General features: G+C 46.7%; 1 protein-coding gene across 1 annotated transcript; it reads right to left on the bottom strand.

Moving 5' to 3' along the window:
• Positions 1-392: 392 nt before the first annotated feature.
• Positions 393-6,451, bottom strand: LOC123045344 (glycine--tRNA ligase, mitochondrial 1). The gene is made up of 9 exons (XM_044468361.1): positions 6,115-6,451; positions 4,092-4,474; positions 3,898-4,015; positions 3,024-3,218; positions 2,726-2,950; positions 2,241-2,300; positions 2,016-2,096; positions 1,531-1,936; positions 393-852 (listed from the first exon to the last, which is right to left on the bottom strand). Exons 1-9 carry the CDS (start codon positions 6,394-6,396, stop codon positions 602-604), a joined length of 2,001 nt encoding a protein of 666 aa, XP_044324296.1. The 5' UTR covers positions 6,397-6,451; the 3' UTR covers positions 393-601.
• Between the last annotated feature and the right edge of the window lie 6,359 nt (positions 6,452-12,810).

The following is a 12,810-nucleotide window of genomic DNA, read 5'->3' as shown; positions in this document are numbered from 1 at the left end:
GAGGCCATGAAGGGCTCCTGGGTTTGGTACCGGTTTGTGGTAGGGGGCATTTTTCTAATTTTCCCATTCTGGTCACAATATTGAGGACCTACAAGGAAATTTTAGTGCAACACAAGGGGTTTTCTGCATAATTGTGGCTGCAGCCCTACATTGTCGATGTGGCACACCACGCAACGTGATTCAAACTGTTTTGTAGTATGAAAATGTTACAACAATATAGTCAAGCGGCCACTTTAGTGAGGGTCAGTTCTTCTATGACTGTTCCCACCAGGACAATTTTATGTATTAATTGTGGTATTAACTCGAAAAAGAATACCTAGGAATACTTCTATTGTGGGATCAAGATGACTCACATGACAAATCTGAACAATATCAATCCGACCAAAAGAAAATTATGCACACGTCTCTTCCTTTTAATCACACGAGATGAGCATGTAGATACAGTAAATATCGACAGGTAACGGATGAAAACCATACGTTTAGGGAAAACAGGACTAGGATTACAGGGCAACGCCTCTATTAGCATTTCTGTTAACAGGACACACATCTGAAACTCAGGAAGCCATCATTCAACCAATGGAAGACTCTTCGACTGTACCCTTCAGGTTTCTGAAGCTTCTTCCTCATCGGTGGCCAAGGCGGTATGTGCTGGGTATCTCCACATGATGTCTGCCCAGGTGCTCTGCCCATCGGTCACTTCCTTCACAACCAAAGCCACCTCGTCGACCTCAACACGGATCTGATCCTTGCTGTCCCGGTCACGGACAGTCACACTTGTAGTTGAGTCGACTGTGATCGCCAGGGGGACGCCGATTTCGTCTGTCCGTGCATACCGCTTACCAATCGAAGTGCCTGCAACAAGTAGCACAGAGGCACAAATTACTTGCCAAATGTACAAGACATTCCCCTCCTGGCAAATTTGCAATGCTCGCCAACTAAACTTGCCATCCTCGACGAACACAAATTGCCATGAAAAATGTTCGATTTGCCATGCCTAAAAATCTGACGTTTGCTGGATATCCGGGTCCTAAAAAAATAGTCTAGTATGGAAATTGACATAATAGCCTATTTTGAAGAACGAATTCTGTTCCATGATACATTCAATCCAAACATGTTGAAAAGAAAACAGAAAACAGGTTCCAATAAAATAATCCACTGAAATAGTGCAACAAATATCAAAGCTCACCAAGGTAGCAAACTGGACAGAAGTTTAAGAGATGATATCTCATGCGGATTAAATATCGACATTTAAACTAAATGTTTTGATATTTAACCTATTTTACCAAAGAATGCCTAGTGGAAAATTTGGACCTACACGCGATCACAAGCAGTTTACAGTCAATCGACAAAATATCAAGAACTAGTTCTCATCCATCTCACTCTGGAAGGAGAAAATATCAGTCAGGTGAAACAAAGATCAAAAGCAAAATTTAGGTGTAAATGGAGAACCAATCATGATAGGCAAATTGCAACGCTTCATATGGCTAGAATAGAAATAAACGCGATGGTTTTCTATAAGTTCAGTGGTACCTGTGATATCGATAATGTGAGAAATCCCTGCTGTTGTCAAAGCTTTTGAAATTTTCTTGGCAACAACATCAAATTTCTCGACCTTGACCAGTGGAAACACAGTACACTTAATTGGAGCAACAAGAGGGGGAAAACGAAACACATTCAACTGCTCATCATCTGTCTTGCCAGTCCTTTGATAGAAGCAATGTTCGAACAAGCAATAAATAATTCTCCCTATGCCAAATGATGGCTCTATGACAGAAGGAGTGAACTTCCTTTGATGTTCCTTTTTCTTCTCCATGTTAATTGAAACCATATTTCTCTTTATGGTAACATCCTTCCCAAGGGTACAGACCTTAAACTCAACATCCCCTTTAGACTCTAAAGCTGCTTTCATACCCAGAGCTTCAGTTTCACCCATGGCCTGTCGGCGGAGAAAGTTAACTGTTGATCAACACAACAGCAATAAGATATGACAAGTCAATGTGTGAGACAAAACTTACTTCCAATGCTTCGAGAACCATCTTCTGGCTCCCTTTGAACGCAAGACCAAGCTCCTTCTTTGATGGGGTTATAACTAACTTCTGAATGTGCCAAGAAGAAACTTATCATTAGCGAAGCAGATAATTAGAGAAACTCACCAAAGCATCAGAACTGCAAAATTTTCAGTAGTAATAGTTCAATTATTCAGTGTACAATGAGAAACTTGTATCATAAGTAAGCCTCACCTCCACTTCTCTGGGTTCTGCGAATTTTTCATGAGCTTCGAGTGGAACACCACTTTTATCCTGCTCAATGTAGAGAGTAGAATAGGATTAGTTCTATTAGGATAGTTATGTACAAAATACACTTCATACAGGAATACGTCAGCACTCCACTATTTTTTGGTCTAGAACTATAGAACAAAGGAATGCCGAAGAGGCGACAGTTAGTGGATGAAAAATGCACTTATCTCTTAATAAAAGGGACGAATACTTTCAAAAATTCTAATGGGAGAGTAGTTGAGCTAACAAAACATGTTTGACAATATAATTCTAATTTTCCATAAAGTAACTCATTAACCTAAAAGAAATGGTAAAGGGTTGCGATTTCGTACAAGTGGTTTTCCAACAAGAAATATCCAGCTCTCGAGTTTGATACCGACGGATAGCTTTCGCAGTTGTATAGTACAGAAAACATTGTATTCGCAGTTCTACCGAATGATGATACATACCGAGTGGGCACGCAAGTCATACGCTGACCTATCAGCAATTCCAACACACTCGATCCACCCATAAGAGCATTCGATCTCTGCATCCCAACAATCAGCAGCATAGTGAGCCATTTCATTTGGCAGATGCTGCCGGAACCGTAGACGGTCTTTGTCAATCCCAAGCTGCGTCAAGAAGAGATAGACCCTTCCAATAAAGAAGCCAAGGGTCTCATTGTTCACAGTTCCCTGCCGGTTGCAGCAAGCGTTACTTAGACATGCATCAAAATTAGCGGAATTAGACAATACTCAAATATAGTACCTCAGAAACAGCTTCACCGAGCCTAAGTCTAGTGGCAGATCTTCCTGTCAGTTGATCTTCTCTCGGAAACATCAGGAACTCTAGATCAGAAACATCACTAAACTTTGGATGAGACTTGTCCTCTGGGTCCACAAAGTGCTCAATCTCCGCCAACGTAAATTCACGGACTCTTAGAAGGCCTTGACGGGGAGATATCTAGTGAAATAAATTCGTCTTAGACCACAGAGGTTATTAAGCAATGCCCTACAGTTATTAGTAGTTATTGCACCGGTTTGCACCATAACCATTCCAGTTCATCTCAACAGTAACTGGATAATAAGTCTTTGGTAAAAACATTTTTACCATTGAGTTACATTATTCATATAACCCTCGTTAAAATACAACTTCTTTTGTCATTTCCATCAGGTTAACTAGCTTTGACTGTCTCACTGCTAGTTTTGGCCCCAAAAGATCATTGTCAGTCTCGTAAGAGCATAAGGTTTCTTTGGAAAAAATAATCCCAGACAGGACAGCAAAAGAGAACAGGGTGTGGAAGGAACAGCAGCAAAAGAAATAAGTACATTTTGCTGATGGTGGAAAGGAGAAGATAGCTTGAACCAGTGGCAAAAAACAAAAGAGCTCCTCGTATGTTGAATCCGAATACCTGACAAACAAACTGTTTTATGTACCAAACATGAACGATGCCATCAAAAAGAGTTTTTCATATGTTTCACATCACATGGTAGATTGCAAATTAAAAACCGGCAAATATGTTAATAAGTAATCAATACAAACCCTTGTAAAGGCGTCAATGTGTCGAGGATCTAAACCCAAGAAAAATTGATAATAAAAGTAAAGATCCCAACAGAAGATTAAGTAGTTAAGAAAGTCATGCCTCATTGCGGAAAGCCTGGCCGATTTGGGCTGCAGCGAAGGGTAGTTTGTTGCCATTGTAGTAATACAAGTCTTTGAAGTTCACAAAGATACCCTGTGCTGTCTCTGGCCTCATATACCTGAAAAACAGATGTAGCACATGAGCTAAAACTATATTGAACAAAGGAGAACATACTGAGCTGTTTTCAATCTCACCCTGCACTCAAACCTGACGGTCCAATGGAAGTCTGAAACATGAGATTAAAGGGGTATGGATCTGACAATAGATTCTTTGTGTCAGGAGCAACAATCCCATACTCCTTAATCTTAGCGCCTAATTGTTCTGCTGACAGATCATCCAAGACAGCAAGAATATGGTTTAATTCTTCTACCTTCTCTGGTGACAATGTATTGTCATTCTCGAGCTTCTCCTTACAGAAATCCTTGAGTAAGTGATCAGCACGATAACAGCTGCCTGTCTTTTCATCTTTAACCATCAAGTCCGTAAACTTTTCGACATGGCCAGAGGCCTTCAAGACAACTTCTGGTGTCACACATGGACAGTCTACCTCAAGCATCCCTTCCTCCAACACAAAATGCTAAGGAGGAGAAAAACACAAGTAGATGGTAAGTTGGTTATCTATGCATAAAATATGAATACCGTGTTCTCAGAATGTACATAAGAAAAATATCGAATAATACCACGCTGAAGATTACTAGAATGATACCTTATGTATACATTGAGATTTGCATGCATGGAACTGGAACGTTTCTCATCTTGTTATTATCATAGGGGCAATGTTGAGTGCACATCTCAATAACACTGAATTGTGACTTTTGTCTGTCACTAACATTAATGAATATTGCGGTTCTAATTATTTGTTACTGAAATAGGTTGTTTTTTCCAGGGCATCAACAAAATCAACTTAGGAGGTAGTAGTACAGTTATCCTCGTCAAGTTTCATAGCAGTAAACCAGCTGTCACTAGGCCCTAAGCAGGCGCCCAGCCAGCATTTGAGATATACAGAAAAGAGACACTGCAAGGGAAGTGGGCAGAGGGAAGAGAGGGGATGAAATGTAGAAATGGATGAATAAGGAGCAAGGAAAGAGGAACCCCCCCCCCCCCCCCCACACACACACACAGGTCAAACTAGATCACTAGTGTACTCAGCATTTGTGCAAATGTGGTACGAGTGTCTGAGTTGGTTGACTCCAAGTGTACTAGTTGTAGGAGTGTGGGTTGCATACTGAGGAAGCCAACAAAATGAACGTCTACCATCATTTTGCTTTCCATGCACCCATTCTCTTTCTTATTTATCGCCATAGGCCCAAAGAGACTTCCCATCGATTCCGGTGTGGGGCAGAATGAACTGACTAGCAGTCAGTGGTTCAGCGGCGCAAGTGGACTCATTGACCAGAGCGCCCAAGTTGCTATTCCTTCTGTAACTAAGAGGGGTAGAAAATTAGCTAGCAACATTTGCAACTTTCTAGGCCCTCTGAGTCAAAGTGTGGATCATTCTAGAATTTCTGCTAGTCAAATAGTATTAGGTTTCACCATCAGCATACAAAAAGAACCAACGTCCCTACGACTAAGTTGATATTACTAGATATACCATGAAATATAGCTTAATAATGTATACTTAAGTTTTTACTGAACACGGTATACTTTCATATAAATTGATGGTTAAGGTGTCACCTTGGAGACCTACAGTATGGCTCGGAAGTAGTACAATTTAAGGCAGCAAGTTCAGTATAAGGTGATCAGTTCCTCCTAATCTCCTATATTCACAAAGCTAAAGTTTACAAGTTGAGGAAACCAGGCTAGTTTGCTGCTGATCAACAAACTGATTTAACTAGAAAGACGATCGCTCCAATTTACATTACAGGAGGAAAATTTAGCTCTAAAGTGTCAAGTGGCCACATTTCTTGATTGGAAGCTAGCCAATTTCAGCAACGGGCACATGCTACATGACACCACAAGTAATACAGCAAAACAAACACGGCACGTCACTTCACTGAGTTACACCGGACACACTGTTTGCGAGTCGAGACCAAAACTGATCACCCAGTATCAGTAGCACCAATTGCAGTCACACTCGCCACAATTCATAACCAAAAAGGCGAAAAGGGCCACATTCCCCTCGAAACCCACGAGGACTCGCCCCCAGTCAAGAATCTCATCGAACTAGGACTCTACAAGCTCGCGAAGTAGTAGTAGAAAAGAGGCATGTCAGGCAACCTGGCGCCAGAAGGCGAGGACGTTTGCCTTGACGGCGCACCCTGGCGGCCCGTAGTCATAGAGCCCCGCGACGCCTCCGTAGATCTTGAAGGACGGCACGTAGAAGAGGCGCCGCTCGAGCGTGTTCCCCACCGCCACGCGGAACGCCTCCCGGTTACCCGCCATGGCTGCGAGCTTCCGGGTGGTTGAGGTGGCGCCAACTGCAGCAGCGGCTAGGGTTTGGGGTGGGTGAGGTTTTGCTGCGATGGCGCGAGAGGCGGACGAGAGGAGGCGGAGGAGCATGGAGAGATGGGTCGTGCGGGGTTGGAGATGCGACACGGGCAGCGAGACGCCGACGTCTGGGGCCCGCTAGCCAGCGTGTGGTGACAGATGATTCACAAGCGATAGGCCTGGATAATAATGAAGTCGAAAAAAGAAGGACGGCCCTACGTGTCGGTCGGCAGATAAGTACTAGAAAACGTCCGTCGCCCGGCTGACCGTTGGATGAACGCGGGGGGTCCGATCTACCCATCCACGTGTGCAACCTCACTTGCAACAAGAGCGGTGTTATAGAAATATTTATAGTATAGGTCGTGTTGCAGAAACCTTTGCAAACAGAGGTGATGTTGCAAAAAAATTTGCAACAAAGATCATGTTGCAGCCGGTTTTTTGCAACAAAGATTATGTTGTACTCCCTCCGTTTCATAATATAAGAGCATTTTTGACATTGGGACGGAGGGAGTACAAATTGTTGAAACACAAATCATTTTGCGGGGATTGTTGCTGCTGCAACACCTCGAGGAGGTGGAAGCCATGGACGACGGCGGATGCGGGCCCGATGGCGCCTCGATGGCAGCGTGCCTCCTTCGCCCGCTCCGTTCGGGCAAGCTTGCAACAGACGCCGGTTTTGCAGTTGTCTTCGCTACAAAATCGGCAACGGCCGGCAAGCTCTACAACACCGGTAAGGCGGGTTGCGTCGGCTAACACACGACGACGGTCATCTATACTGCAGCCCCCAACATAGGCCATGGTGGCCGGCTTGCATCAACGGTCGTCTATCCTGCAGCACAAGCACGCGAGAAAAAGATACGCGACGGAGTAACAATGCCATGATTCGATCGCTGTGAGGAAGAAAAGAATAAGCGGTGGACGGAGGAAATAATTGTAAGGGCATATTTTTCCCTTAGGTGTTTTGGTGATTGATGACAATGCTTTTGCGGACTAATCGTGTGCCTTGAGTTTCTCAGGTTATTCATATCTAGGCATGAGACGATTCGGTGCCCCTCGGAGACTATTGAAGTCGGCGTCGTTCTACGTTTCTCTTTGGTGGATTTGAGTCGTAGGAGAGCCGTACTATTAAGAGGGGGTCCGCGTCGGAAAGCTTTGGGTGGAATCAACACGTACACTTGTTCCTCCTTTCCCTGCCTTTTGGAGCTTCCCTTTGTTATCTTGGTTGTACAGAAATCTGACGACTACTGCTGTGCTTGCGGTACACGCGGTAGTACCGCTGGGTGTCACGGTAGTACCGCTCATCTGGAGCGGTAGTACCGCGGCTCCCTGGCCTTGTGTCGCTCCGGTGCGGTAGTAGGGGCGGATGTAAATTTTTACATCCGCGCCCTCCACGGTAGTACCGCTCGTCCAGAGCGGTAGTACCGCGGAGGCCCACGGTAGTACCGCTCCCTAGCAGTCGTAGTACCGTGGCCCTCCTACCTAGTACTGCAGTGTCGCGATAGTAGGCGCGGATGTAATTTTTTACATCCGCATCCGCACGGTAGTATACCGCCTCGCGGGCGGTAGTACCGCGTCGGATTTTTGTACCGCGCCTCGCGAGCGTGGTATTGCATAGGATTTATACTTGTATTGTTGTCTTGCGCTAGATCGGATCACCGTGGCACCGCCATTGTTTCGCGGTTCTTTTCAGATTCAAACCGTCCATTGGATCCGACGCGACGCGGTACTACCGCCCGTATGGCGCGGTACTACCGCCCCTCGGGAGTGGTACTACCGCGTTCTGTGCGGTACTAAAAGTTTACTTCCGCCCCAACCACGGTACTACCGTGCCCTAGCACGATACTACCGCTGTTGGAGCAGTACTAATATTTTAGTACCGCAAGCAGTGGTAGTTTTACCGTGGCTCACATCTATCGCATGCCAACTTTCTTGTATGCCTTCTATGTGTTTCTTGTGCTTTTTCGTGGCCTTTGCATTGATCTTCTCGCATCTTTGGTGTTTTGCGTGTGTGTCTCAGGTGGTGGCTCTCGCCAGTCCAACCCCAGTCGTGACACTGGCTCCAAACGTCTGCGCAACCCAGGTGAAGTACCAGAAGGCTCGTCTGCCTCCAAGCGCAATGTCAAGCACTCAGCTAGCAAGCACAAGGAGCCCGCTAAGGGCATGGATGAGATTGCCCAAGCTGATTATGTCCGTCTCAGGCAGCTTCACCCTTATGTGCATCCGCGTGCCACCTTCAGAGGTTGTGAGTTGTTCTGAAACAAGCAACAGGTCAACATCTATCTGGATGTCATCAAGAACAAGCAGAACACCTATGTGGAGGTGAAGTGGATTGATATGCATCACATGAGGAAGGACAAGTTTCGTGACTACTTTGGAGAGGCTCTGGACTTGGTGGAGCAGTTTGGCATTGAGCATGTGATTACCTTCCACCTCGACTATGACCCTGAGCTCATCTGTCAGTTCTTTGCCTCAGTCTACTTTCACTCCGATGAGGAACGGAGGATGACCTGGATGACCAACGGCCGTAAGTTGTCTGCTACCTGGAAGGAGTTCATGGATCTCCTCCAGGTTCCTGATGATGGTCTCGACTCTCCAGTGGGTGTTCGCCCCCATGCCAATGCTGATTCTGCCAGCAAGGACAGACTTGCCCCTTTCATGGTTGAGAAGGCACTCGCCAATGGCAAGACAACTTTGGTGCTCAACCCTTTCCTGGATATCATGTATCGCATCTTCCGCAACTCCTTGTTCCCTCGCATCGGTGATAAAGACAAGGTTCATGCCTATATGGTGGACATGATGCTCATCTGCGAGGATGCTCGTTCGTCTCAGTCACAGCCACTTGATGTCTCACACATCATGTGGTGTGAGCTCCGGTTTGCAGTGTTCAACCGCAAGGTGCCTATCTATGGGCCCTATCTGTTTCTGCTGATTTCGAAGACTTGGGGAGAAGATGTTTCCTGCTGATGAGTTTCTTGCTCCTGACTGGGTTTGCCATGAGCCCATCTGCCTGCGTATCAAACCAAACTGGGCCAACACCACTACTCGCGCCGAGGCGACTGCGGCTAGGACTGCTGTTGATGAGGAGGATGCTGGCCCCGGGGATGTTGCTGAGGGCCATGCTGCTAGACCTTCCCAGAGTGCCTCTATGCCATCATGGGCCAAGAAGCTGAAGGACAAGATGAAGACTCTTTTCTGCATGCAAGCCAAGGGGCAGTACAGGACTCACATGGTGTCCAAGGAGAGTCGTCGCCGGGACAACAAGATCTTGCAACTCTATGGTGAGGCAGTGTCTGGCGGGTCTGAGGAGCACATCACTCCAGAAGCCGAGTGGATGGAGAAGCAGGGCTACAGGTGGACTGAGTCTGAGGAGGATGTCGAGGAGACCATCCCTGCTGCCGAGGCGTCCGATGGAGAGGATTGGGACGAGTTCTCTGCTTGAGCCACCTCTTGTGTGTAGGTGTCCTCTCTGCCTTTTTGGCGTCTTGATGCCAAAGGGGGAGAGAGTGTAGGGATTTGCGAGTGTGTCGTGTGTTTGCTGCTTTCTCGTTTGTGTCGTGTGTTTGCTGCTTTCTCGGTTGAACCTCGGTAGCTTTACTTCGTATGGTGTAAGACATATGCACTCTATCTATCCTAGCAAGCTCGTGTTATATTGTGCTATTTTTATGCTATGCTATGCTTATTATCATGTCTTAGTCTCTAAAATATAGGTGGAGTGTTGATCCTAGTCTGTGTGCTATGCAGTCCAAAGCATTCATCTAAAGTGCACACATCTAGGGGGAGCCCGTCTATATTTTAGAGAGGTGGGGTTTGCCCCTGCTCTAAATTATCTTATCCATATGCAAATCCCGTGTTGTCATCAATCCACCAAAAAGGGGGAGATTGTAAGGGCATATTTTTCCCTTAGGTGTTTTGGTGATTGATGACAATGCTTTTCCGGACTAATCGTGTGCCTTGAGTTTCTCAGGTTATTCATATCTAGGCATGAGACGATTCGGTGCCCCTCGGAGACTATTGAAGTCGGCGTCGTTCTACGTTTCTCTTTGGTGGATTTGAGTCGTAGGAGAGCCGTACTATTAAGAGGGGGTCCGCGTCGGAAAGGTTTGGGTGGAATCAACACGTACACTTGTTCCTCCTTTCCCTGCCTTTTGGAGCTTCCCTTTGTTATCTTGGTTGTACGGAAATCTGATGACTACTGCTGTGCTTGCGGTAGTACCGCTGGGTGTCACGGTAGTACCGCTCATCTGGAGCGGTAGTACCGCGGCTCCCTGGCCTTGTGCCGCTCCGGTGCGGTAGTAGGGGCGGATGTAAATTTTTACATCCGCGCCCTCCACGGTAGTACCGCTCGTCCAGAGCGGTAGTACCGCGGAGGCCCACGGTAGTACCGCTCCCTAGGAGTCGTAGTACCGTGGCCCTCCTACCTAGTACCGCAGTGTCGCGGTAGTAGGCGTGGATGTAACTTTTTACATCCGCGTCCGCACGGTAGTACCGCGCCTCGCGGGCGGTAGTACCGCGTCGGATTTTTGTACCTCCTCCGGTTCAGCGGAAGTAGGCACGGATGTAATTTATTTCATCCGCGCCCTTCCCAGGCCGTGACTTTCCTGCCTTGCGGTAGTACCGCATGTGGGTGCGGTAGTACCGCGCAAGCGGTAGTACTGCCCCCTTATCAGGGTAGTTCCGGCCTGTGTTGCTGTCGCGGTAGTACTGTGGTCAGCCACGATAGTACCGCACAGCCTAGCGGTAGTACCGCGCCCCTGGAGCGGTAGTACCGTGTGTCGTAGGCTGAACATGTGGATAATGGTTGCAATTTGTCCACGACTATATAAGGGGCGTCTTCTACCTCTAGTTGACCACCTTTTCCATCTCTAAGCTCCATTGTTGCTCCAAGCTCCATTTCCACTCGATCTCTCTCCCTAGCCAATCAAACTTGTTGATTTGCTCGGGATTGGGTGACAAGTGCCTGATCTACACTTCCACCACAGGATATTTGATTCCCCCCACTTATCCCTTGCGGATCTTGTTACTCTTGGGTGTTGAGCACCCTAGACGGTTGTGGTCACCTCGAAGCCATACTCCATTGTGGTGAAGCTTCGCGGGATTATTGGGAGCCTCCAAGTGTTGTGGAGATAGCCCCAATCTTGTTTGTAAAGGTCCGGTTGCCGCCTTCAAGCGCTCCAATAGTGGAATCACGGCATCTCGCATTGTGTGAGGGCGTGAGGAGATTACGGTGGCCCTAGTGGCTTCTTGGGGAGCATTGTGCCTCCACACCGCTCTAACGGAGTCGTACTTCCCTTTAAAAGGAAGGAACTTCGGTAACACATCCTCGTCTCCACCGGCTCCACTCTTGGTTATCTTATCCCTTTACTTTTGCAAGCTTACTTGTGCTATATCCATTGCTTGCTTGTGTGCTCATTGTCTTTGCATCATATAGGTTGTCCACGTAGTTGCACATCTAGACAACCTATTTCTTTGCAAGGTTTAAATTGTTAAAGAAAAGTCTAAAAATTGTTAGTTGCCTATTCACCCCCCCCCCTCTAGTCAACCATATCGATCCTTTCAATTGGTATCAGAGCCTCGTCTCTTTATTAAGGACTTTGCCGTCCGAAGAGTATGGTTGACGTCAACGACGGTGCGGAGGAACACTCCGGTGTGAATCCCATCTCGTCTTCGGCCGAAGGGGGAACCTCGGTCTCTCGTGAGGAATTCAATGTGGCGTTAGACACATTGAAAACCTCCATGACGGCCGAGGTTAAAAGCATGTTTACCGAATTCCTAGAGGGTCTCAAACTATCTACCTCGCCGATGAAAGTGGGTGATCCCACTAACAAGGTGACGGATGCTAACCCCGACAAGGGGGAAGCTAATAGTGAAAAGAGTCCGTCTACTAGTGGTAGAAATGGCACTGGCATCTATGCCCATGTGGAACCCCCGGTGGATAGAGGACCGATCCCCTCTACGCATTTGAATCATGCCGGTCCTCCTCCTAAATATGTGAAAAATGAAGATTATGATTCTTGGGTTTATCGCTTCAAGCGTCATTTAAAACATGTGAATACTAACCTTTGGAGAATTATTGAAGAAGGTTTCTATCCTCATGATCCAAGCAACTTCACCCCTCGAGAAGAAGTGGACAATCAATTCAATGAGAGTGCTCTCTTCATCATCCAAGATGCTATCCTTCCCGAAGATCTCCCTCATCTTCGACCTCATGTCATGGCTAAAGAAGCATGGAAGTGTGTCGAGCGTATGTATCGAGGAAGTGCTAGCATTCAATGCTCCAACTATAAAGTGGTGCAAGATGAAGCCGATGAGTTTGCAATGAAAGAGGATGAAGAACCTCGTGAGCTCTTTCGAAGAGTGACCAAACTTGCGATCGCACTCCGAGATCATGGGAGCAAGGACACGGATGACAATTGGATCAAGCGCAAGTTCCTCAAGGCCATGATGCCCTACAACAAGGCCATGTCCTCCATCATCCGTCAAAGACCG

The sequence above is a fragment of the Triticum aestivum genome, chromosome 2B, assembly GCF_018294505.1.
Source record: "Triticum aestivum cultivar Chinese Spring chromosome 2B, IWGSC CS RefSeq v2.1, whole genome shotgun sequence".
NCBI classification, from domain to species: domain Eukaryota; kingdom Viridiplantae; phylum Streptophyta; class Magnoliopsida; order Poales; family Poaceae; genus Triticum; species Triticum aestivum.
This window is presented reverse-complemented; position numbering and strand designations above follow the sequence as displayed.